This window comes from Nanorana parkeri, unplaced genomic scaffold (assembly GCF_000935625.1).
Source record: "Nanorana parkeri isolate BGI_ZX_2015 unplaced genomic scaffold, ASM93562v1 scaffold824, whole genome shotgun sequence".
Classification (NCBI taxonomy): Eukaryota; Metazoa; Chordata; class Amphibia; order Anura; family Dicroglossidae; genus Nanorana; species Nanorana parkeri.
This window is the reverse complement of record NW_017307092.1, coordinates 495,681-521,252: the sequence shown is the minus strand read 5'-3', so window position 1 is coordinate 521,252 and position 25,572 is coordinate 495,681. Positions and strand designations below refer to the sequence as shown.

General features: G+C 39.2%; 1 protein-coding gene across 1 annotated transcript in view; it reads right to left on the bottom strand.

Moving 5' to 3' along the window:
• LOC108794248 (dihydropyrimidine dehydrogenase [NADP(+)]-like) overlaps window positions 1–25,255 on the bottom strand; it is a 263,732-nt gene extending 238,477 nt beyond the window's left edge. The window contains exon 1 of the mRNA XM_018565259.1: window positions 25,069–25,255. Within this exon, the coding sequence (XP_018420761.1) occupies window positions 25,069–25,107 (39 nt within the window). The 5' untranslated portion in view covers window positions 25,108–25,255. The remainder of the gene's footprint in view (window positions 1–25,068) is intronic.
• Between the last annotated feature and the right edge of the window lie 317 nt (window positions 25,256–25,572).

Genomic DNA, 25,572 nt, shown 5'->3' with positions numbered 1-25,572 from the left:
CACTGGTTCTTATGCATGTGTTCACATCTGGTCACATCTGCTAATGTCTAAAGATAACAGAATGAATCCCCACATATGATATAACAAGGATGTAGATAAGAAATGTGTAATCATTAGTTAATAAAACAATATATATGGTATTCAGGGCCATATTTTACCTCTAATGGGCACTAGGCACTGCACCCAACTAAGTGTTTCTCACATTGCTCGCAGTACGCTGGTTCCTCTCCACCCTAGTAACATAAGCAACTTTCTCACCCTATGCTTCTCCATTCAACCAGTAACTATTGCTTAATAAATGGTAAAGGTGACACTAAAGCTCACCACACATGTTACAATCTAATTTGACAATTCACAATTGTGCACAATTCATGAGTGGGGTGTCCCAGGTCTCAGTTTTGGGACCGATCCTTATAATTTTATTCATGAACGACAGAGCTTGGAATAAATAGTTCAAACTCGGTGTTTGCAGAGGATGCTAAACTATGTAGGGCAGTTAATTCTCAAAAAGGCATTAAATTCACTTCTCCAAGACCTGGATAAAATTGAGGCATGGGCTGCAAGATGGAAAATGTGATTTGTTATTGAAAAAGGTAAGGTTATGCACATGGGAGCAAAGTATGTGCTACCTTGGGGGTGCTCTACTGAGGAGACCGACATTGAGAAAGACCTGGTGGTCCTCATAGTTTATACATATTTCAGCAATAGTATTTAATTCCAAGCAGCAGCAGCGAGCAATGCAAGCAATAAACTATCCTGCATTAAAAGAGTGATTTTAGAGAGGGATAAAAACATTATTTCAACACTTTATAAATCACTAGTTCAGCCTCACCTTGAGTGTGCAGATCAGTTTTGGTAACTCACCCTCAGGAAAGACATCCACGAAATCAAGAGAGTTTACAAAAGGGATTACAAGATTAATAAAGGGTATGGGAGCTCTGAATGATAAAAAACAAAAAAACGTATTCTCCTTAGAAAAGAGGCGTTTAGGAGGGGACCTAATTGCAATTTTCAAAATCATTAATGGGGACCACAATATTCGGAATAAGATGTGCACACCTAGAACTGTATTGATGACACAAGGGCACAACAAGAGATTAGAAGAATTCATGAAACTTTTAGATGAGTTTCTTAGTTCAGGAAGGATAGGCACACTAATACCAGCACCCAGTGAGATGCCCCAAAAGTAAGGGGTAGTACAGCTTGTTTAGCTACATGATTGGTACCAATTTGACATAGCAGTTCTGTGCAGGAAAAGATGGGTTTGCATCAAGTTAATAGATATAAACATGTCAAGCTTTAAAATTGTGCATGCCTGTGAAACTGTGAAAAACTAGAAGCCATGCCTTCTATAAATCTATGGTATACAGTATACAGACTATACAGTAAATTGTCAGTGTTAAATATTTTTTAAACAATATAGGCTCTCCACACAAAACAGAAGAAACAACGTTCTGGCTAGCATGTGCTGCATCTATTCTTCAGCTGAGCTGGGAACAAGATTGTAGCAGCCACAAAAGAAGATCAGGAGATGTCTTGCCACCTGTTGCTTTCAATGAGGCACCTGTATTCATATTACTTGTCTAAGTTAAGGAACAGAAGGTTACACTATGTATTTGTGAATCAATATAAGCTGATCATTTTGGCAAGAACATGGAACTCCTTTCATGCTCTTAGATTGTTATTTTTTTCTGAAAACACTTGAGACAGCCAATTATAACTGCAAGCAAAAGAGGAATTTTGCTGAATGCAACATCAAGGTGGTTCTACAAGTACTGTATGACTTGACATTGTTTTAAGATGTTCCTTGGGTGAAATTACAAGAAATCTGCACCTGGGTTGACAAACCCTTTATTATAATGGCAAAGAAAAAAAAAACGTTTTCAATAGTTAAATGTAATATTTCTTCCAATGAGGCATGAGACATCTTCATGAGAAGCATTTTAAGGAAGCTGCCTGTCACAGAGTTCAGTAGACCCCTTATAGGCAACAGCCAACAGCAGATAGGACTGATGCTAGAGCAGTGAAAATCCTCAGAACGAATGGCAGATGAATGGAAGACATAACAGGCTGATGATCAGGATAAGCACAAAAAGTGGAGTACAAACATAGTCCAAGACAATACAGTAGTAGCAATCCAAGGCTGGAATAGACCACAGACAGACCTCTATGCAGTGGATGAGCAAACAAGCAACCTGTTGATCAGACACAAACTTGAAGCTGCGACCTCACCAATGAGGGAAGGTGTGGACTCAGAGACCTGAGCTACAGTGTTGAGTAATGACCAGTAGATAGCGAAGGTGCAAGGCGTATCTTTACACTGCCATTGTCTGATTTGCTTGTTCAGTTTGCTAGCCAGACAATAGCCGATTCGTAGATGTGCATTTGGCTTGCTTAATGACACATTTCCTCCAAGAACATTATAAAGACCTCACTAACTAAAAATTAATTTGATTGTAGTAATTTAAATATCTAACCGTTCAAGTTTAAAGCATGCTTATTCTATTAAAAGATCCCGTGAGAAACATAGGGACGTAAATGCTATAAGCTTGGCTCATGAATGCTCAGTGTTGATCCTACTAGATGTTTTCCTGGTTTTGCACCTCCCTTTCAACATTTATCTGGCTATAGGGAAATCAAATCCTGGAAGGAGAAATCCACAGTGAGTACAAATATCTATTAAACATTTAAAAAAAATAGTAAAATATTTAACCCCTTAAATACCCAGGGAATCCAGAAAGCATTTCAAGGTAATGTATCTGGTCTCCCTTGAGTGTGGGTAAGTTACATCTGTTAATATGTAATGTGGAATATGACTCAATATCGAGACCTACTTACAGTACATGATTTCCCTAAAGCAAGATAAGTGCCAGCAGCAGAGTGCTAAATGAGCAAAACATCTACTATGACCAGGAAAAAATGCTCACGCTGTATGTTTTATGCCTTTCAAAATCTCTTTCCATGAGCAAGTACATCATTTATATCTTAATGGGTCTCTAGACACATAAGAAATATTCCCTTATCTATTTTACTTCATACTACATCATTTAGATTCCACAACAGTACATTAAAATGTTGTAATGAGACATCCTGGCTAAAGTGTAAACACCAGAAGCAAAAGTTTGAAATCTAACTTGGAATCTAAAAATGTAAATAAGTATGTGGCATGCTAAAAGCATTGACTGGAATCAAATATCACTTTTTTCAAGAAAAACATTACATGAACGGCTAGATGTTTGGCACCCCTCTTTTACAGAAAACATTTACTTGGTTTGGTCCTAACTTGGCTGCGACTATTCTGATAATAACTTTATAGAAGATGACTCATTTTACGGATGCTAGAAATAAAAATGTGAGGCTGATACTTGGACAATATTTTTACTTCTAGGCACATGACTACTGTGCCCAGTTATAAATTCAACCCTGTGGGGGGAACATATGTATAATATGAAGTACCGTACAGTGGCATAGTGGTTAGCGCTTCTGCCTTGCAGCACAGTGGGTCCCTGGTTCAAATCCCAGCCAGATCACTATCTGCAAGGAGTTTGCCTGCTCTCCCCGTGCTTGTGTGGGTTTTCTCCAGGTACTCTGGTTTCCTCCCACACACAAAAAAAAAGACATGCTGGTAGGTTAATTGGCTCCTGTCTAAATTGGCCCTAAAATGTGCTCATGTGAGATAGGGACCTTAGATTGTAAGCTCCTTGAGGGAAGGGACTGATGTGAATGTGCAGCGCTCTGTAACATTGTTGGCGCTATATAAATACCTGTAACAAATAGTAAATAGAAACTTAGACAAAGCTGCAAAGGTTAGGCCTCCAATGTAACCACTGAACCAGGTGACACTATAGGGACTAATGCAACAAATTTACTGCTTTAAACTTACAAATAATTCACTATGCAAGCAACAATTTCTGGATCTTATATTGCAGAACTGCACTAGGATGCTCCCCAATGTATCCTCTTCACTTGGTCAGGTAACATATGGTCACTCAACTGGGAATGGTTTAAAAAAGTGCCTCTGCTTCCAGCATTAATCCTGGAAATTATTTGTGGCTCTGCAGAATAGAATCCAACACATTTATTTCCCATGCGCCACATGATTTCGTTCTCAGCTGGGCAAAGGGGGTTGCTGAGGTATTAAAACAAGACCAGTATAGACTGGGTGAAGTCATCTGCCCCCCCCCCTCTCTCCTGCCACCATGAAACCCTTTCCAAAAGCAGGGCTTGGTCATTGTGATAGTGACCCTAATTCCTGAACCCATTGGTGATATTCCCAGTAGGAAATATTACCAGTAAGACATATCTATTTCTTGGCCTGTCATGTATATTGGTATAGGATGATATTCTGCATGTGCTGAAATAACTAAAAAAAAAAAAAAAAAGTTTTTGTGGGTGAGTTGAGACTTCATGAAAAAAGGACTGGATTTCAGTTATTCAGAGCTTGGCCACTTTATCACTGCATATCCCCTGACCCTAGTTTTGGCTGTGCTGTTCTTAGTAAGTGGTATAGAATGAAAAGGAAATCATAATTTACTAAATAAAGAATTGTCCTGTTCCCTGATACTTTTCTTTTTGGCAGAGGCCTATGTTGCTATTCCTTGCATCTAGACTGGAAAATGGCTCTCTGGAACCTGGCTCTCCACCAGTGCATCAAACGTTGCCCGATTCCACTGTGAAGCAGCAGAAAAGTTTAATCTATTTCTGCATATTGAACATGCACATACATACCTAATCTATTACATTAATACATTTGGAACAGAAGCAAAATGTTGAAATAACCCAATTGGTCAAGTCAAGCACATTGATCCACATTTAAATTACCAAAAACACAAATTGCTTCTTGTCAGCTTCCATTGCTAATAAAGTAAAATAAATACAAAGAGAATAGTATCATGCAAAATGAGAAGCATTCATTATACTTAGAAGACATCTCCCAGGTGGCTTGATTAAGACTTTAGTCAAATTAAGAGCATATTGGACAAAGTGTGTACAATTACTAATGCTCAGGCAGACTTACAATTAAAATATCATTTACACCATTTAGTAAAGATACTGATAATTATCCCATAGCTTAAAGAACCAGATAAATGACTCCGTGCAGCAGTGTATTGAGCACACAGAACATATATAAAATACAGAAGTGAAGTACTATGTTTGAGTTTTATAGACACCATGGCCAACCCATGGCAGGCACATAAGCATGCAATTACTTTTGCACAATATTCTAATTATTCGAGTTTCACCTGTAAATGCAAGAGCAAAAATGTAATATATTGCATCTTACCAGATTTTAGAGGTTGTGCCTGGATTCATTTTCTTTTTGAGGCTTTTATCCTTTATTTTTATTTTTTTAATGTTAAAAAAAAAAATTTTATTTGAAAATTGCAAGTGTACAACAAAGCTTCACTGATCGCAATCTACAGTGTAGCAATCTTCAACAATACAGTTCTTGGAAGTACAAAAAACACATGCAACAATAAACATAGTACAAGACATAGAAAGAGAGGGAGGGTCTCCCAAGGCCGGTCCAGACAAATACATTAAACACAGCATAATATCACACTAATGTTTTGGCAGAAGATATAAATAACCCTTCCAGGCAATAGGTATAGTGCATAACATGTAGGTCATGATTGCTTACGGGAGCCAGCTCGGGCTCGTATCAACGGATCACCGGGAAGAGATAGCTAGGGAGGGACCAGTTGAGAGAAGAAAAAGAAAGGAGAGGGGGCAGTAGAGAGAAGGGTGGGGATGGAGATAGAAGGGTAGAGGTCCGGTGGACATGTAAGCGGAGGAGATATCTTTCTAGTTGGTCATGGGTGGAAGCACAAGACTTCAGATGGTGATCAAACGTCTATTGAAGGTGGGTGGCATATAGTGCTGTATCCAGGGGGACCAAATAGTTTCAAATTTCCCCATAGAACTGTCTAATTGTGCAGATCTCTTTTCGTGGATTGTCTTAATAAGGGGTGGTGATAAAATGTTCACGTCAATAACTAGTAGCGTAAGGCTATAGGAAAAAATAAACTAAGGTAACACAATATCTAGCTGTTACTTGCATAACCAAGAAGGATTCTAGACGCTGGAAGTCCTGGTGGTGTATAGTTTCCACCAGGGGTCCAGGAAAATCGGGGGACATTTGTGATGGGGGAGAGTATGTCCTCTATTTGGAGTGCGATGGGGAGCAAGAGCTCCTTGCTAATGAGTTTCTTGCCCGCGGGAGTTGCCGAGCCGACTTAGAACACGTCCGACATCGGCGATCCCGCGCATGCGCCCTTTTATCCTTTATTTTTATCTGGGGATCCATGCCAATAATGCACTTCTTGTCCAAAGGTGACAACTTTTACACCCCATAATGCATCTTTGGAGTAGGAATGCTGTCACCCTAGGACAGAAAGTGTGTTAGACCCTTCCCCTCTATTCTCAGAGATTGAAGAACAATGCACAGAATGTTATTAGCACATTGGATTTCTGGCTGGACCACAAAGCATTTTTTTTGCACTTTTGGTATATTGAACCAATATACCAAATCATTTACAATCTTATAAATAACTGACTGAAAGGGGACATATAAAGGTTTAAAAAAATTAAAGTTGCAAAAAAAAATAAAAAAATATAAGTTACATATCGAAGCAATAAAAAAAATGAAAGTCCCCCGCGCCCACATGTACACATGCGTTGAGTCCGCCTATGTGCGAAAACGACAATTACATCCATTGCGCCGCACATGTTACATGTCGCAGTGAGAGCAATAATTCTAGGGCCATTAATCACTGATAACACTAAACTGATGAGCAGTAAGAGCTTTTAAAGCGTCGGCTATGGTCAATTTTGGGTATGGTAGTTTTTTTGCAATTCAGCGGGTGCGGGCAATTTTAAAGCTTGACATGTTTGGTGTCTATTTATCAGATGTGACCCGGTCTTTTATATTTTACCAAAAAATTGGGCAATAATAAATTTTGTATAACATAACGTAGTGGTGATTAAATACCAGTAAAAGAAAGCTATATCTGTCCCAAAAAATTGGTATAAAATTAATTTCAGTACAGCGTTGCATGACGGAATAATTGTCAAAGTACCGCAGCGCTGAATTCTGAAAAATGGCCTGGACAGGAAGGGGGTATAAACACCCCGGTCAGCAAGTGGTTAAAAAGCAGTCTTTGAGCTCCAGTCCAGTTACTTTGCTTAGGTGGAGCTTATGTCACTATTCTGCTGCAAAAACAGGAATAAGCCTTTCCTCAGTTTCCTCTACCCCTTGACCAGAATGAGTGACACTAAACTCAGCAGTTAATCTTAAAACTGCATTCAAGTACCCTAACTATTAACAAAAATTAATTTTTGTTAATTCATCTCTGAATTTGTGTTGACACTGTCCTTTCTTCTGGAGGGTGGCAACTTTTGTTCTCCATGGGCCCTATGTGTGTTGTAAAGTAATCACCGCTCCAAGCTCGCTGCAGTGATGGACTACAATCTTATGTTTAGTTTACTAATTTGTATTGAGATTGTAGTCCATCACTGGACATACATAAATGTTTCTAAACAATAATGAACCCAAACATCACTACTGTGCCTTGTAGTGACGTAGGGGTCAGCTGGAGAAAATCACAGTAGCCAGAGTGAGACCTGCAATCCGATTCACCAGGAAGAGTTGGATAGCAGTGGCATCCAGAGCATTTCAAAAGAGGGAAGTTAAAACATATCCCCCAATAGATAGGTAACTACAAAGTTTATTATTTTTATGTGCTGCAACCTGACTAAAGGGTAACTGAGTAATACTGACTGCTTATGAAATGTCCAGTATTTGTGTTTTCTTGATTGTATTCAGTTCTGTTTCACTAATTGTCAGGCCTCATATAACCAACCTAAATTTATTCCACAGGGAAGCTGAACATACATACTGGGGACATACGAAAACTATAAACAAAAATATTTAAAATATATGAACCAGTAAAAAAAGGAACTTGCTCAATACAGTTTGCAATCTAAAATCACAGTAGATTAAAGCAATAAAAGCAGTAGGTATAAGCAATCTAATATACGCAAGCTTATATTTTGTATAATAAAATTTGCTGTGTGTAATTAATATAGGAAATGCAGCATTCAGATTCAGCTGATCAGAGACAAGACTTCCATTTGCTTGAAGATACAATACAAAGCCAGCTCTTTTTGTCTGTTGTAATTAAGAGCTATGTGGCCACCATGTGGTGTAATGTGACAGATATCAGTTATAACATTTAGGAGCATGGGAATGCATGTGATATTCTGTTTGACTTCAGCATTTCAAAGACAACAGTTTCTTTGAAATGTCATTGAATGTTTCAATCACACACATGAATACAAAGCCAATAGAGACGGCTTGTAAAATTGTTATATGGAGTTCACAATCTGGGAATATTTGGTGAAGGTCAAATTTGATCCTGAGGTTTAATAATACCTTGCAAGCCTGGAATAATTTCTAAACAGATTGATGGCTTTTTTTATGCTGCTTGTTTTGCACACTGATGTCTAATAGAGAAATGAAAAAAGAAAAAGGTTGCCCATAGCAACAAATATTCCAACTGTTTTTTAATACAAAACTAGAAAAGGTTAAAAAGGGAATCTAACTGGTGACTATTGGAAATAGAAACAAACAATATCCTTTAATCAAATGTCTACTGGCAAAATAAAGTATTTTGTAGAGTAATCATTTGTTACATTCAAATGTATTTTGTTACCCACTTTATTACCCCTTAATTTTTCTGAATGCAATCAATAAATCCTTATGAAAAAAAAATCTTCTTTCCATAATGCAAACATTTTCTAGAACTTTAATATGTATGAATCATGTTTATGAAAGCACTAGCCAAGTACCTTCCTAAGGGTGGTTAGGACTGAGAGCACCTTTATTGGTAAAAAAAAATAGCTTCAATAAAGGGTTTATTCACACATACGTGCACATCCATAAGGTCTATGGAGACCTGTTCCTAGGAGGGACAGGTGTTGGGTATAAAATGGATGCAGCTGCTTGTACATCCCTATGGGAGGATGCGGCCGTATGCAGCTATAGCCAAGCAGAACCTGCACATCCATGCAGGTGCTGATTTTGGAGCCATTAGGAGCAGGGATCATGTAAGTAAAACCATTTTACATCTGCTTCTTAGACATAAACAAGCCGTGAGTCTTTGCAGTGTTGGAGGTAGCCCCACTGCAAGGGGACATTTATTTGTTTCCAGGAATATAGGCAAGTGTACAAAAACACCAATGAATACAGTTATGTATTTTGTATGCAGCTAATGTATCACCTAAATGGTTATGGCTTTCAACCTCCTGTTATCTTCTGTACAGCAAAACTCAGTAAAGTAGAGAAGACAAAAACTCTGAGTGAATCAAGCTGTGCTACCTAAAACATGAGCTACAGTAAACTAAGGGAGGAGTAAACAGGGGGAGAGAGTAGAGTAATCACTCTTCAAAGTGGGGCTAAGTGTGTGAGTCATTTACGAACAGAAACTAAAAACAAGCTCAGTCATGAAGGGGTTAAGTGTCCAATCAGTAGGCTTTGTGGTTGTTCTTGGCCAAGCTGTGCTTCTGCTTCACTATATGGATGTAGTAGTGGTTAAGCTGTTTAATAGCAGTTTCTGGATCAAAAGACTGGGAGTTAAAAGAGCACCCATACAATTATTTTAATAATGTATGTACTGTAGCTGCTTGGCAGGAGTTCAGTGAGCGTTTTCAAAAAGGTCCCTAAAATGTGAGTTAAGAAAGTAATTGTATTTATTTTTTGAGTGACTCTGATGACTAGCAGTATGCTCTGGCAGCAGATACACAATTGTTCTGTACACAGGGCTTCAAATGGTACATCTTTCCAACATGCAGATCTATTGATAATTGGAGCAACTGCTTAAACTGCCAGTACCAGAGGGCAGAAACCAAGTCGGCTTATATAAATAAGGCATTTCACAAATCGGAGAAGCAGTTGTAACTTAGAACAAAAATTGATTTACCAAGTTACTTTGAACAAATGCATCTTTAAACTTTAAAATATAGTTCTAACAAATTGTTCAACAAAGCTTTGATTCACCAGTGGATTCCTTCTGGACTGCAAGTGTATTGAAAAAACACAGCAGGGGATTACAAGTGGGTAGAGTCAAACATTACAATAGCTTGCTCTTGCCTAGATAACAATGGCATTTACAGTTTGAAGCATTGTAAAATTCACTCACAATATGTCAGGATTTTTGTACGTTCATTTTTCATTGTGAGTCAAAGTTTTCTTTTCTTTTTTTCTCCTTAAACTATAAAATTGTATCAAGGATAGATAGATAGAGTATTATAGCACAGCCAATATCTGTAAAATTCTATATAATGTGTCCTCACATTAGCAGAAAGCCAGTGCTGTCCCTTTGCTTCTGAGCATAATTTTGCTTACACATTTCCTGATACATTTAATATATCATGAGAATTTTTCGATTGATGCTTCAGAGCATGGAAAGCTTTAGATGACCCCCCACTTAAAGCACTTTAATATCTATAAGCCAAAGCTGAACTCCAGGCAAATATAACACTATTTTATTAAACTGACACTGAACTCAGGGGTTAAATCTTAAAAATGCATTTAAGTACTTTAACTATTAACAAACATGTAACGTATCTGTGTATCACTCGGCTGTAGACCCTCAAATCATCTATGAATTCATGCTGACACTGTCCTTCCTTCTGGAGGGTGGCTACTTAGGTTCACCATGGTCCCTGTGTGTGTTGTAAAGTAGTTACCCCTCCAAGCTCACTCCCATGATAGACTACAAGATCATGTTTAGTTAACTAATTTGTATTGAGATTGTACTCCATCAGGGAGTGAGCTTGGAGCAGTGACTAGTTTACAACACACACAGGGATTATGGAGAACAAAAATAGCGACCCTCTGGAAGGAAGGACATGTAATTTACATGTTTACTCTTCAGCTTTCACTAAAACAATTCCTATAGACTTTGCCATTAGGGTTCTTTTTTAAGCTTATGGGGTGCAACTGTCTCCCAATTGTTCTATTGCAGGGTCATCTTGTCAAATTGCACCAAGTCGAGGCTACAAATGGATACGCTGGTACGCATTGCACAGGCAAGGTCCAATGTTGTCAATATCAAGAAGTCATTCCAGAGCAGCTATGAGCTACTGACGCTGAAAAGACCGAATGTAAACAGGAAGTGACTGTGAGAGATCAACAGCACTGAGATGCAATAGAAGATGTAAACAAAGTTGAAAAGTATTTACTCTAAAGAAAAATTGTTTAAGATAGAAAATTAAAATGCACACATCAGTCTTTATATCTAGGTATGAATAATATATAAATATATTTTTTACATACAACCATCATGTGCAGCTGTAGCCGTCTTAATACTAACCTACAGTCATCTCTTGCAAGAGAGGGACAGGCAGCATTAGGAGCCTTATAAAAAGGCATCCAAAAGCAGTGGGTTATCTAAGAGACTGGTCACCCAGGCCTGCTCCCTGTGCCAATTGTTGCCAGTCTTGTCAACCATCATCAAAGCAGCACTGACATCTTGCCATAGCTGCCCAATTTAGCTGCAATGCCACCCGGCTCCACCTGCCTCCCATTGGCTTTGCAGAGCATCCTTATTGCAATGCAAAGTAACCCATCACCTAGCAAGTATATTAATTAATCTTCTAGTCATTGGCTGATGATATTGTTGTTTAAAAAAAAAAGAATTCTAAAGTCCTGGAGCAAGATACAGCATAATGATATAGGTGGGGCTGTTGTACAGTAGAGGGAAAGTTAATTGTGGCCAGAAAAACTGTGGGCCTGCAGATGATCTTTAAGAGCCTTTCTGATTGTTAAGGATTTGGAAAGAAGACTACATTATGGTATGCTAGTCCTTTTTGAGTGAACTTGCAAGCGTTAAGGATTTTATTGCCTCATCTGTGGCTTATATTTTTTCTGTCTTCGGAATTAATTCTCTATAATGGGACTCGTTCAAGTCTATATAAATACACTGTTCTTTTGTTTTAGATGATTTATAGACAACACAAAGTTAACATGTAATGACATCATTATAGCGGTGTGACCAACTGAGTCTGTTTAAAAATAATATAATTAACCAATTCAATGTGTCTTACATTGCATTTAGGTTTAGCACAACCAACTGACATTTTTATATTTAAAGGGACCCCACAATGATTTGTTAGCCTAGAAGGAAATTATGTGTGATAAAAATGACCATCAGATTATCGCTTACTGAACTTGCTATTAAAGCAGGGTTGAATTCCTCCTTTATCATCATCTTAACCAGGTATATTTCATAAATGTATGTTTATTTATATGGTGATTGGATATCCAGTTTCCCATAATACCCGTACTGAGGAAGAAGAGGAGAATCCACCATGGAAATGCTTGGAAGAGTCTCTCTCTATAGTTACAAATTGCGGTGTACCTGGGACTTGTTAATTTAAAAAGCTAAATGTTTCTTTAGAGCAATGTGAGCGATATAAGGGCTTATTCAGACAAGGGCAGTGAAGCAAACATGTTTATATACAGTATCTCTGAATACTAGATCTTAACTTTGAAAGCATTTGCTCCACTTACCAATGCTTAGTAAACTCCTGAATCACATTTCCTGGAAATAGCAATAAAAAATAAAATAGTAAAATCTGCATGCCAATATAAAATTAGGAATGCAGTACACAGCACTCCATAATTAGATTGAAAATCCCACTGGGATGGAAGTAGTCTATTAAGTATGCAGATACAGTGATTTCTATGTAAATGAATGGCTATATTCACATTGAGTTTAATTTTTTTTCCTTGCTAAGGGCAGAAATGCCAGGGTCGGAGGCTGTCCTTAAAAAACACTCCATATTCTAATTTCCACAATTCATTATGTATGTTAATTGCAATGACAAAATGCTCATGGGTCAACTGCATGATACACAATGATCTAGATAGCAAGATTTCCCCTCTCAACTTTGTTTCCACCTTCGGCTGCCATAGGATTGTGGCAAGCATGAGAAATTAAGTGTACAACTGGAAAGCAGCAGAAATGAATAGAAATGTTATTAAGCTACAAGCAGTAATTATTGAACTTTACTTGGCAACAGCATTGAGAGTGAGAGCCGTCTTCATTGGAGCAGAATAAGTAGACTCTCAGGGCTATAGCTGCTGCCTATTTTTTCCAACCAAATTTGCTATATTTTGTCATAAATAAAATTAAAATGTTGCAATATTACATTATTAAAGCAGAACTCTAGTGTTCTAACCTTCCTCCCTGTACTTAAAAAAAATTAAGATGGATAGACTTGGGAGGAGTGAACACCCACCTGCTGCTATATCACGACTTCTGAACCACAGTGCACATGCATCCAGCACTCCTGGATGTGTATCATCTAAATATTTTTGATTGGTGTAGCTTTTCAGGATAACTGTTGCTGGTTTAAAGCCCATTTCCACCTTTGTAAGGGATTTGTGTTTTTTGTGGTGATGTAGAGAAGCGGGGGCGATGTATGTGTGTGCATTGTCAGGAGTCACAGTTCTGTTTTTCATACTTTTTGTAATGGACTCTTTCACAGGCCAGAGTCCTAGAAAGTCAAAATTCCCTCCACAGGATCTTCAATCCGTCTCTACTGAGGGTCGGGTTGTTATCTGTAAACTGCAATCAGCCGATTCCTCTCTGCTCTGCTGAGCTCCGTGTGCTGGCCCCTCCCCCTCCCAATGAATGAACACACACTCAGATCTGAGGAGAGAGAACTCTTCCCTATGAGTCATCATCACATCTCCTCATAGCTTTGTGTGTCTGTGTAAGATCTCCTGACATGTTGTGTCTCTAAACCTTCTCTCTGTCACTGTGTTCTGTGTGTCTCTCTCAGATCTCCACCATCCCACCATTCTTGTAATTTACCAATGACTGTTAGAACAGATAAATTAAAAAACACACTGGGGGGAATTTATCAAAACTGAAGCAAACAGAATCTGGAGCAGCTGCCCATGGCAACCAATCAGCATCTCTCTTCAGTTTGCTCAGATAAGATTTGAAAATGAGAGAGAGAGTTTTTCCACTCCCTACATTGTAGTTTCCACTGTACAAAGCAGTCTGGCAGCCATTTTAAAAAACATGTGGAGCCTGAGAGGACAACTAATAAAAAGTAAGTTTTTGTGTTTATATCCAGGATCTGCATATGCCGGCATCATCTACACACCGTGTACATTGCTGGCATATGTGTTTTTAAAAATTCCCCGCAAAAGCTGGAAATGTCCTTTAACTGCACAAGAAAGTTAACTGAGTCAATTTAACCCGAAACGTATATTTCAATTTTACATATTTGCTGGCTTGTTGAATCACATGTTGGGTTCCTACACAGTACGAGTAGCAAGAGTAAATCTTTCCATAGAGAGGTATTCCCTTCGTAGACAGTTGGCAGTGGAAAAGGTGTCTCCAATAGAACATTTACCCTTTCCTTTTGCTCTAATGACAACACTAAAATGTTTTATTTCCCCTCAATTAGGGACTTGGTATCTGATGTGTTTTGTAGTAATGGCATTATTAGAGGGGCCCCTCTGATTTTGAACATCTGATTAAAGAGGAACTTGATCCACTAATTTATTGTCTCCCAAAACAGTTACTTTCAGGGCACGCCAACTGTCAAGGTTGCCAATGTGCTTAGTTCTCAACTGGACTCTCAAGCGACCCAAAACTTTTGCCTTGAAAGAATGCATTGGACTTTGTAACTATTTTGTGAAAATAAATAGAACAAAATGCTGCCACACTAGGGGGGTTAATCATGTACATACAGTATATATATTTTAAAAACCTACAGGGTTATTCACAAACGGGTGAAGGGTTTGGAGACGGCAGGAGAAGTGGACAATCTAGGCCAAAATAGCTGATTGGGAAAGATTCTCCAATTCTGCTCACTTTCCAGCACAACATAGCTGAACTGGAAAGTGAGCTGAATCGAGAATCTTTCCAAATCTCCTGCTGTTCACTTCTCCTGCCTTCTGCAAACCCTTCACCCTTTTGTGAATAACCCTGTAGGTTTTTAAAATATATATACACTGTATGTACTTGTACCTGCCAAGGATTGAGATCACTAGTACAGAAAATGAAAAAAGGCCACATCTGTCAGACTGCTAGCCCAGGGCACCCATATCAGTGTGTACCAAATAACACATGTACATAAGCATGTTTGCTATCCTATCATGGTGGGAAATGTATATGTTTTGTTCCTTAATCAAGCATGGATTGTCACACAGACATGGTTATGCTGTATACGGATACACTTACATGGCTTTATGTAAATATTAAAAAAAATACAGTAAATAATGCATTTCCTAACTTTGCATTTAAATATCTGAACACTACAGAAAATAAATCTATTTAATTTTCACAGTATGGGACCTGCTTGTAAGGTTACACCCTTATGCCATAAACCAGCTAATTATCAGCTTCATGCAAAACCGTACTGTGCTTTTCAAGATTAATAATAAGTATGGGCAATAGCAGGTTGACTTGGCAATGAACATGAAAAAAATATACTGTATGCAAGAGCAGGGTATGATTATTTCACTCATATTTCATTCTATAATCACTTTCTACTCAACATTTTCTACTTCCTCTACCTGTTTTGCAATTTCATTTTAACAGTTTGATTCACTCTGATAATCTGTAAAACAGTGCAAAAAGTGATTGTGATATGCAAACAACAGAAGCCAAAAGCAACCGAACAGGACTTGCAAAACAAATTTACCCTTTCACTAGTCTGACTCCAGAAAACTGAAATCTGGAAGGGTGTTGAATATTTAATCAAAAAGCTCTTTAACTGCTTCTTGGCCGGCCGTTGTACATATACTCTTTTGCTATCACATAAGGGGGTTTCTCAGCCCCCTATCTGACAGCAATAAAGTTAAGTGGAAAAACAAAAGAAAAAAAAAGTTTCCCCCCCAAAATATTAAGTTACACATAAAAAATAATGTAAAAAAAAATGTTAAGTTCCCACCCATACGTATGCCTGTGAAAACGACGATTGCACCCATTACACCACACGTTACATATCGCCGCAAACGTCGCAGTGAGAGCAATAATTCTAGGGCCATCAACCACTGATAACACTAAACTGATGAGCTGTAAAAGCTTTTAAAGCGTCAATTTTAAGTATGGTAGTTTTTTTTGCGATTTTGCGGGTGCATGCAATTTTTAAGCATGACATGCTTGGTGTCTATTTACCCGACGTGACCCACGTCTTTTATGTGTTACCAAAATAATTGGGTAATAATAATTGTTTACTAACATAATGTTAAAAAAAAAGTTTTTTTTCAAACATTTTTAGGAATTTTCCCGAAATATAGTAAAAAATAAAATACCAAAAGAAAGCTCTATCTGCCCCCCAAAAAATGGTATAAAATTAATTTCAGTACAGTGTTGCATGACGCAAAACTCCAGACAGTCTGCCCACTGACAATCTGGTGCTTCACACACCACTAACACACAGCACAGCCAGGGAGGTAACTAAAGCTGGCCATACACTAGTAGCAGGGATGTGCGGTCAGGGAAGGCAGGTGAGGCAGAACCTGTCTGTGCTGTATATTTGCTGTCTTTTTTGTTTGTTTGTTTGTTTGCGTCAGTGGCATCACTGGTGTTCCACCTCCTGCGTCACCAGTGTTCCCATTTGTTTTTTCTTTTTTCCTTTTTTCCAGCAGCAGGTTCTTTTGCTGCCTCATTGCTGTTCCCCCTTTTGCGTCACAGATGTTCCCCTTCTGCGTCGCAGGTGTTACCATTTTTTTTTTCATAATAAGCCATTGTGCAAACGTTTAGAGTGCACCAACCACCACATGCGATAAAGTATTGCACCCAAGCACCAATTTCCCATCCCACATTCTCTGATAAAATGTTATAATAAGCTCCACATCATGTATGAAATGCCAACAAGGAGACAAATGTGTGACAGGTGCATATAATTTGATTTTTTTAGAGCAGGGCCCATTCCTCATCAAGAGTAAGGCCTCATTCACACTGCCGTGCATATCCGCGTGTATATGCGCGTACTGTACCATATGCAAATAAATGGCTCCATACACATAGCTGTGTATGGAGCTGTATATTTGCGTAGCGTAAAAATGCGCAAAAACAGAAGAACCGAGATGCATCCGGGCATTGTATTTCTGCGTATTTTAAACGCATATACGCACGTACAGTTTATTAACATTTCTATTATGACTGATGCATTCTGGGATTGCAAATAGTGCACGCATATACGCTCATACATGCGCGTATATACGCAATATACAATTTTGCTCGTGCGTTGTGTGGGAATGAGGCCTTACTGTAAGGGGTTACAGTGTGAAGGCACCAACACTAAAGGCCCATTTTTTCCACACTTGTGCGACAGGTATATACAATTAGAATGTTTAGAGTAGGGTCCAATTCTGCACTCGCCGAGAGTAACTCTGAAGAGTTACGTTGTGAAGGCATCACCAACACTAAAGGCCCAATTTTAAAGCACCTGTTGTTACTTTTATCCAACGTCTGCAAAAGAGGCACCAGAATTTATCCCAAAAATCTCTAACCTTCTTCTCAGTGTCCTAAAATATGGCCTCTTCATACAGGCTGCCTCCCCAAGCAGTTGTTTAAAAGATGAAAGGAAAAAGTACCCGGACCCCCATACACATTTTATGGCCAATAACTTGCATATAAGACCTCTTGAAGTTCTACCCCCATTGACTTGCATTGATTTCAAACTTTTCGGCCGTTCGAATACGAACTGAACACGGGGGGTGTTCGGCCCATCACTACTCTTCACATCTCCCTACTGGGACTCCTCTCCATCCTTAGCCCAGCAACATCGAGAGAGGGGAGAGAACCGACACATCAAATCACTTGGGCTCAGTGAGAATGTTAATATGCAGTCTTTAACCCTTTCACTGTGTTTTTTTTTACACAAGTCATAATCCAGATTTTAGGCCTGAAAATTACTTAAAACACCCAAACATCCGCTCCCAGTTGTTCCGTCTACTGTTGCTAGACAAATTGGACACTAAGTTCAATCAAATACGCACCACCAGATTTTTTTGCCACCTGGACATCTTTTATTGCAGCTGAACTAACCTTGGAGCAACTGCAAGAACTGATGTCCATTTTCTGTTTCTCCAAATGGTATCTTGAAGCAAAATTAACAAACTCTCTGGGCCCTTTAGATGTCCTTTGAATCATGGTTCCTTCCTTTCGACCTGTTCATCCGCATATTATTAATTTTTTTGTTTTGTTTCTTTCCCCCATAATCTCATGGTATACATATGCACACCGGAGCCACAATGTCTCCCACAAATACCTCAAAGTTGAGGAGGTTGTCCATCAGCAGGATCTTGATTATTTTGGCTCCCTTATTAGGGAATTAATAAGGCTATGACACAATTCCTTTAATATGTTGTTATGATTCTTTTGAGTTACCTTTGATGTGTATTGATATGCAACTTCTTCAGGTGCAGTCTGCGTACTGAAACCTGAGTTGTGATAACTGCCGAACATCGCACATGTTTGTATTTTCTTATGCTTAATAAAAATTGACATGCTTAAAAAAAAAAAAAAACACCTAAACTTTATTTATTTTCTGAAAGCAAAGTTGCAAATGTTTACATTGCATAATATTAGTGCAACTCTTTATCAAACCCAAACATTTTGTAAAAAATTAACTGAAGTAAATGTTAATGGCCAAAAGCACAATATAATACTTAGTTTGTAAAATATATAGGATGAGGTTACGACAAGTAAATAGATACATAACATGCCCAGGTTAAAAATTGCGTGCATTCCCGTTATATTAGATCAACCAAAAGCTTGGCTTTGGCCTTCCACTGGTATCCTTCGGTGTGATATAGAGCAATCTTTAGTCCCAAGGCGCAACTTGTCCAATTACCAGCTGCCTCCATCACTCCTCCAGTGAATGCAACCATTGGGGGGTGGAGACATTTACGCTCTCTAAAGTTTTCGCTTGTACCGACCGTAAGCCTCCAAATGCCATGATTTTCTTGAAATACTCATTCCTAATCCAATTCTCACAGAATGGCACTGAAATATCTGGCAAATTTCTGATCTTTATAGCCAAAACATGCTAAAAGCTTTTTCAGAATTTTCTACACAATATCAGCTTCCTCAATCTGAACTTTTCCATTATTTACAGATAAGACACTTGTTGGGATCCATTAAACTCCCCAATATATTGGTTCCAAACAATGTAGGAACTTTCTATCATAATCCTCATTTGTGATGTAAAGGTATTTCTTTAATATACGGTACATTACAAGAGATTTTTTTTTTTTTCTCAAAATCCCTCTCGTTCCAAAAGTGGAAAAAGGATTGGGATGCCCAATATTCTCCAGCTCAATGGTGTAAAGCCCTTTTCTTACCCATCAATTGTGTTACTCTCTGGGAGTTATCCCCAAAATCATCACTTTGCGATGGCACCTTACCCCGTATAGGCTGGCTACATTTTCTTGTAACCATTCAGCTCTTTGCTGGAGAAATTGTGGAGTAGTTGGCAATCTGTTTCATGTTTTTTTGGCATTGCCACTGTATTTTAGTTTTTTGAATGGCAGTGTTTCATTTACTTGCTACGGTTACTGGCTGCTCCGTTGCCCCTACTTCAGGCCTAGCACTTTTAAACCTAGGCATAGAGAATGTATAATCTCCTGATAGGATTGTAATAGCACATATTCTTTTAGCTGCACGATTGCTTATTACCAGAAATTGAAAGCTGTTGGACTCCCCCACTATTACACATGTAGTCCATATAGTTCAAATTCACTACTCCTATGAAAGAATCTTAGCATTTAACCATAACCGTTTGGCAGCTTTGATAGTGTGGCAATCATGGACACAATGGTACCTTACTTTCTCTAACTCTGCCCCATAACCCAAATCTTTCTGTATTAAACCTACAGCTCTTATCTCTAAAGTGCATTGGTCTGTTAGGTATGCTATAATTTATGATACATAGCTATTGTACATTTTTTTCCTTTGTTAAGTCTGCTATGATTCTTCCATCCCTGATGTTTATTTTATTTCCCTCATGTCCTTTTTGTTTTTCTAACTTTTTTTTACTTTTTTTTTATAACAACATGTTGGATATTTTCTTTACCAATTTGCTTTATATAGCGAATCTTCATTGCCATGTTTTATTTATTTCTTGTAAAATTCAATAAAAAATGTATTTGGAAACAAAATTGCATGCATCTGTGAAATGGCGACAAAGTACAACAGCCCAAATTGTCCATAGGCGATGCTTTAGGAACCCGTACAGGTCGTCGGTTTAGAGATATCTGTGACTAGTGGCCCTAGAATTATTGATCTCATTATGGCACACGGGGTGATACCCAACAAGTGTAGCACAATCATCGTTTTCATACATGGGCACATTACATTAATATGCACGCGCTTGTGAGGGGCTTTTTTTTTCAATTCATCTCCCCGTCGCAGTTGGGGTGATCATGGTTGGCTGCATGTGACCAGAAAGGCTGCCAGCTCACCACCATCCTAAGCCTGCACATTGGTCCCTCCACTCCACACCCTCATGTATTGGGCACCTGGCAATGTGGTCCCCCTGCTGTGCCTGTATGTGGATTCAACACATGCAGGCCAGCCCGTTAACTCAGAGGGTGCCGCCCTGTCCCAGTCGGTATGGCCCCTTTTCCCACACTGCTCTTCTCTGCTGGGAACAAAGGCCATGCTCTAAGCTGTGACTGAGTCAGAATAGAGGGGTGCTTGTTACCAGGGCCAGTCCCAGGATCAAGCAGTTAAATACCTGACTCAGGCCTCTCTGTAGTTTTCCATTTGCCCTGTTAGTCTGCCTGCCTGGTGGTCCTCAGCTTTGGCCAGCTCACACAGGACCACACACCCTCCTTTCTCAGGATCCTGTTCATTTGCTGAAGAGGTTCCACAGACCATCTCCCAGACCACCTCCTAGATTACCATCCCGTACGGACCGCTCTCCTGCTGCAGAGTGACTGGACACCCTAAGTGTGAGTTGTAACCCCATCCTTCAGTACCTTATTGCCTTTTACCCTTTGCTGTCCCTTGTTTGCAGCCCTGAGACCATGGACTCTATCCTTACTGTACCTTATTGCTGTTTACCCTTCACACTCTCTCCTGGCTGTCTACCCGCACTCTCTCCTGGCTGCCTCTCCCCTCACTCTCTCTCTCCTGGCTGCCTCTCCCCTCACTCTCTCTCTCCTATCCTGGTTGTCTCTCCTTGCTCTCTCTCTCATGTCCTAGTTGTCTCTCCTCACGCTCTTCCCTGGCTGTCTCTCCTCACGCTCTTCCCTGGCTGTCTCTCCTCACGCTCTCCCCTGGCTGTCTCTCCTCACGCTCTCCCCTGGCTGTCTCTACTCACGCTCTCCCCTGGCTGTCTCTCAGCACTCTCTGCTCCTCCTCCTGGCTCTCTCTCCTCGCTCATCCTCCTGCCTCTCTCTCCTCGCTCATCCTCCTGCCTCTCTCTCCTCCCTCATCCTCCTGCCTCTCTCTCCTCACTCATCCTCCTGCCTCTCTCTCCTTGCTCATCCTCCTGCCTCTCTCTCCTCGCTCATCCTCCTGCCTGTGTCTCCTCGCTCATCCTCCTGCCTGTCTCTCCTCTCTCATCCTTCTGCCGGTCTCTCCTAGTTCTCTCTTTTGTTTATTTGGAAAAAATTCTGAACGGTGCTACAGTGCTCAGGGCCACTGCTAGTATAAAACGTTTTCTTTAGCTCTTGGCGCTAATGGCTTAGGCAACAATCCTTGCACCGGCCCTGGGCTCCTCCGCTGGATGTCCGCCTCACTCTTCCATCACCGATTACCACAGTTCATTATTAATTATCGTTTGCATTTCGTTTCATTATAGGTGTAAGTGGGGGCCTCACTTTGAGATTCGCCAAAGGCCTCACAAAGTCTTGAGCCGCCTCTAGTGTCAGTGTATTGGAAGCTGCTATAGGGAAAGCTAACAAACTGCATAGGGAAAGATTAAGGTAAGTTAGAAAACTTTACTTTATTCTGATTGCTAGCTCTTTGGGCAAACAACTCATTTGCTGCCCTTTTTGTTATTGTTTTGGACATATTTGTCATTCATTTTATTCTGTGCTTGATTTAAACTCAGTCACTTTTAGCTGCTGCCTGGTCCATGGTTCTTTTATTTTATGTTGAGAAATTTGGAGTACACAATTATTTATGTTGGCAATCTGTTCTGGTAGCTGTCTTTTGTTTGTAGCACACTGCTGTGAAAAAAAACACAAAACTAAGAATAAAATCAATGTGCACCAAATGGGCATCACCCATATTCACTGAGAAAGTTAAGCATACATTCATTAGGCTTATTATCCGTGTTAAAACCATAAAACCAGATATATTTAAATATGTATGTGTGAACCTTAAATGATGATTGATGTTCTATATTTTAATCTATCCAAGTTTGGAGATTCAGTTTTTTACTGTACTGCTGATTCTGAGTTTACAATTGGTAATCAATCAGTAAGCCTGACTGGCAGACCTAAGTATAGTTGAAACAGTTGTTAGGAATGCTCAAGAAGACTTGGCCTTTAAAATGAGTTTGAAGAATAAACCACATTACTCAGGACTATGATGTCCAAAATGGGATAGAAGGAGAACACATGACTCAGCTACTAAAGAGTATGGCACTCCCTTATGCTAATCAGAAAGACTTTTAAAGGTAAACATCACATAGGTTATTTTAAAGTAAAAGCATGGATAAAAGGATGAGGGATGATCCTTCAAGACTCACACACACTCACACTACAGACACACACACACACACACACAGCATCACACAGACACACCCACACTCACATTGAATAGACAGACACCTGTTAGGACTATTTTTACTTACTAACTAAAAGACATGTTTCTTAAGCATCTTATAGATTTCTGCTGTAAGATATACTATATTTTGTAATCATCAAGCATCTTATAGACTCATTCTGTAAGATATACCATATCCTGTAATATTTTGTAACTTTAAATTAAACACATTCTGAACTTTATGCAACAACGGAAACAATCATCTATTATTGAACTTTTCCCTCCCTATGCTTCGAGAAAAGGAATATGACATAAAAAATCATATTTCGTGTCATTTTCTTACAATCCGTAATAATAAATGTTTTGCTGCTGGACAATTTTACACTGCTGAATCATCTACAGTATCTTAATTCTTGTAGCAAAGCCCTAACTGTGCTCTTTTTTTCTTCAAAAATTGTCCTGCTGCTGGACAGTTTTACACTGCTGTACCATCTGCTGTATCCTAATTCTTTAAGTAAACTCCTTATCATAATTTTGGGCCTCAATTTGCTGTTTAAAATTGTTCTGCTGCTGGCCAATTTTCCCCTTCTCTCTCTCTCTCTCTCTCTCTCTCTCTCTACACATTTAATCCCATAGTTAAGTTTAAAAAATTAAAGTCAAATTACACATTTATTTTAAAAAGAGAAAAAAAACACTGAGGGGTTCCCCTTAGTATTCCAACTAAACTCTTTTCCAGGTTTGTAGACTGAGTGGCCAGGAAAGAGGGGCAGTGAGCATGTGCCCCTCCCATTCCTGCACCATATTAGGTCAAATATGCGTTGTTAGTGTATGCAATCACTGAAACTGACCACGAAAACTGTACGGTGCCGCAACACAGCATGCAGATATAAGGCATAACCAAGCAGGGTTTTTAAAGCAAAGTACAGGAATTTAGACTGTGGGAATGCGAAAACTCATTGATACAGACCCTTGTTCTTGTTTCAATGCTTAGTGAATGACCACCCTAGAATAAGCATGCAGCTAGTGAAGTAGAAACTCTCAGACCCACTAAATAGTAGAGCAAGGATAACTAGAACTTACACCTTCAATAAACTGGACAGCAATGGCAATCTTTATATTTATATTTTGACACACTCCCATGACTTCCAAGATGGGAAAGAGGGACAACTTCCAGCACAATATATTTAGACAATGGACATGGCCCTGTCATGCCCCCAGTTAGGTGGAACATTAAGAATGTATATGCCAAAAATCAGAGCCTTTAATTATATAATGAGAAAGCCTGAAGCTGTTGCTTCAGGTGACATCTTTTTGGGTCACATGGGGGGCAGCAGGCAGAGCGGCATTGTCGCTCTGCTGCTCAATGTTTGTAGTGTGCCTGCCACCACCTTTCTGGTCAGGGCATCCCAGGTTGCCAAGAGCCAGGCAGGGAGATGTGTAAGGGCCATGGCAACCTAGGATGCTCTTACCTGCCATCCCCCTAAGCTCTTGGTAACCAGTGACATCACTGGCAGCAAGAAGCTTGGCAGAACGCGAACGCAAGCACGCACACAGGTTGAAAAATTGATTGGTTAAGCCAAGAATTGTTTTTACTTTTTTTTCACCATTACATTGAGAATAGTAAACAAGATAAAAACAGAATAACACTTTTGGCAGTTAAAAAGAACCTTTTTATGGCACCTTTTTTATGGCCATGAGTACATTAAAAAGAGGGACAACTGACCAGGAAAGAGGGTCAGAGTGATTTGGTTCCAAATGAGGGACACTTGGGAAGTATGCACATTCTCTTTAAAAAAGCGTAAACCTCTAAAAGTTTGCAGTAGCATGTAACTCCAAATTCTGCACCATTTGTATCACATGTTTCCTTAATAGCGTAACTGCTGCTACAACTTTAACATCCATTTCTCAAAGGGTTGAATGGCTTTAAAATGAATGACATGGTTATCTACATTGATTAGATAGGCAGGCTTGTATAGCATAACACAAAAAGCATGGTCCAACAAAGATTGCAGCAGCGCTGTAGCACAGTGACCCACATCCCTTGATTTGTTAATTAAAAAAAAAATTGTTTATGCATCCCCTTTGCTGCAAAGAGACTTTATCGCACAGCCTCCTGAACTGTTTACAGGGATTGAAAAATCAAGTTTCACACCTGCCAATTTAACACACAAACCACTAAGCAGCAGGGATCCAAGTTACTGTAATATGCACTTAGCAAGAGCTGCAGAAGGCATGGTCTCCAATATCAAAATCTATTATATATGCACAAACATCTGTTAGACAAGAAAAACATGAAAACCATTTTCAATACCTCAATATCCAGTGGGTCTTTGCTCAGCATGCAAGCCATGTTGCTTCAATTCTGCTCTTGTCTCTGCAACAGCTTTGAGAATGAAACTATATAAAAAAAAATGTTAAGCTATTATTTTAATGTCGACAGGTTTAGCAATAGATCGTATTAAAACTGAAACAACTTCAAGCTCCCAAGCAGTTAATGAGTATAGCAAAGCTGGAGTAACACAGAGGAAGTAGTTCAGAGTAGGCGTGCTCAGGGGAACATGTGACATAGTACGCTGAACACATGAACTTTGTACATCTATCTCTCTGGTCAGGGACAGCTGCTGCCAAGTTTTCGGGGGATGTAATTAAATTAGGCAGAAATATATGTAGCATCCTTTCATATTTATTTTACCTTTTTGATTGCAAAAATGTAAGTACAAACAAATACAGTTATATACATACATATAAATACAGACATACACAAATATATACATATACATACGTAACAAAAATATATAAAAAGCAGCAGTTCCAC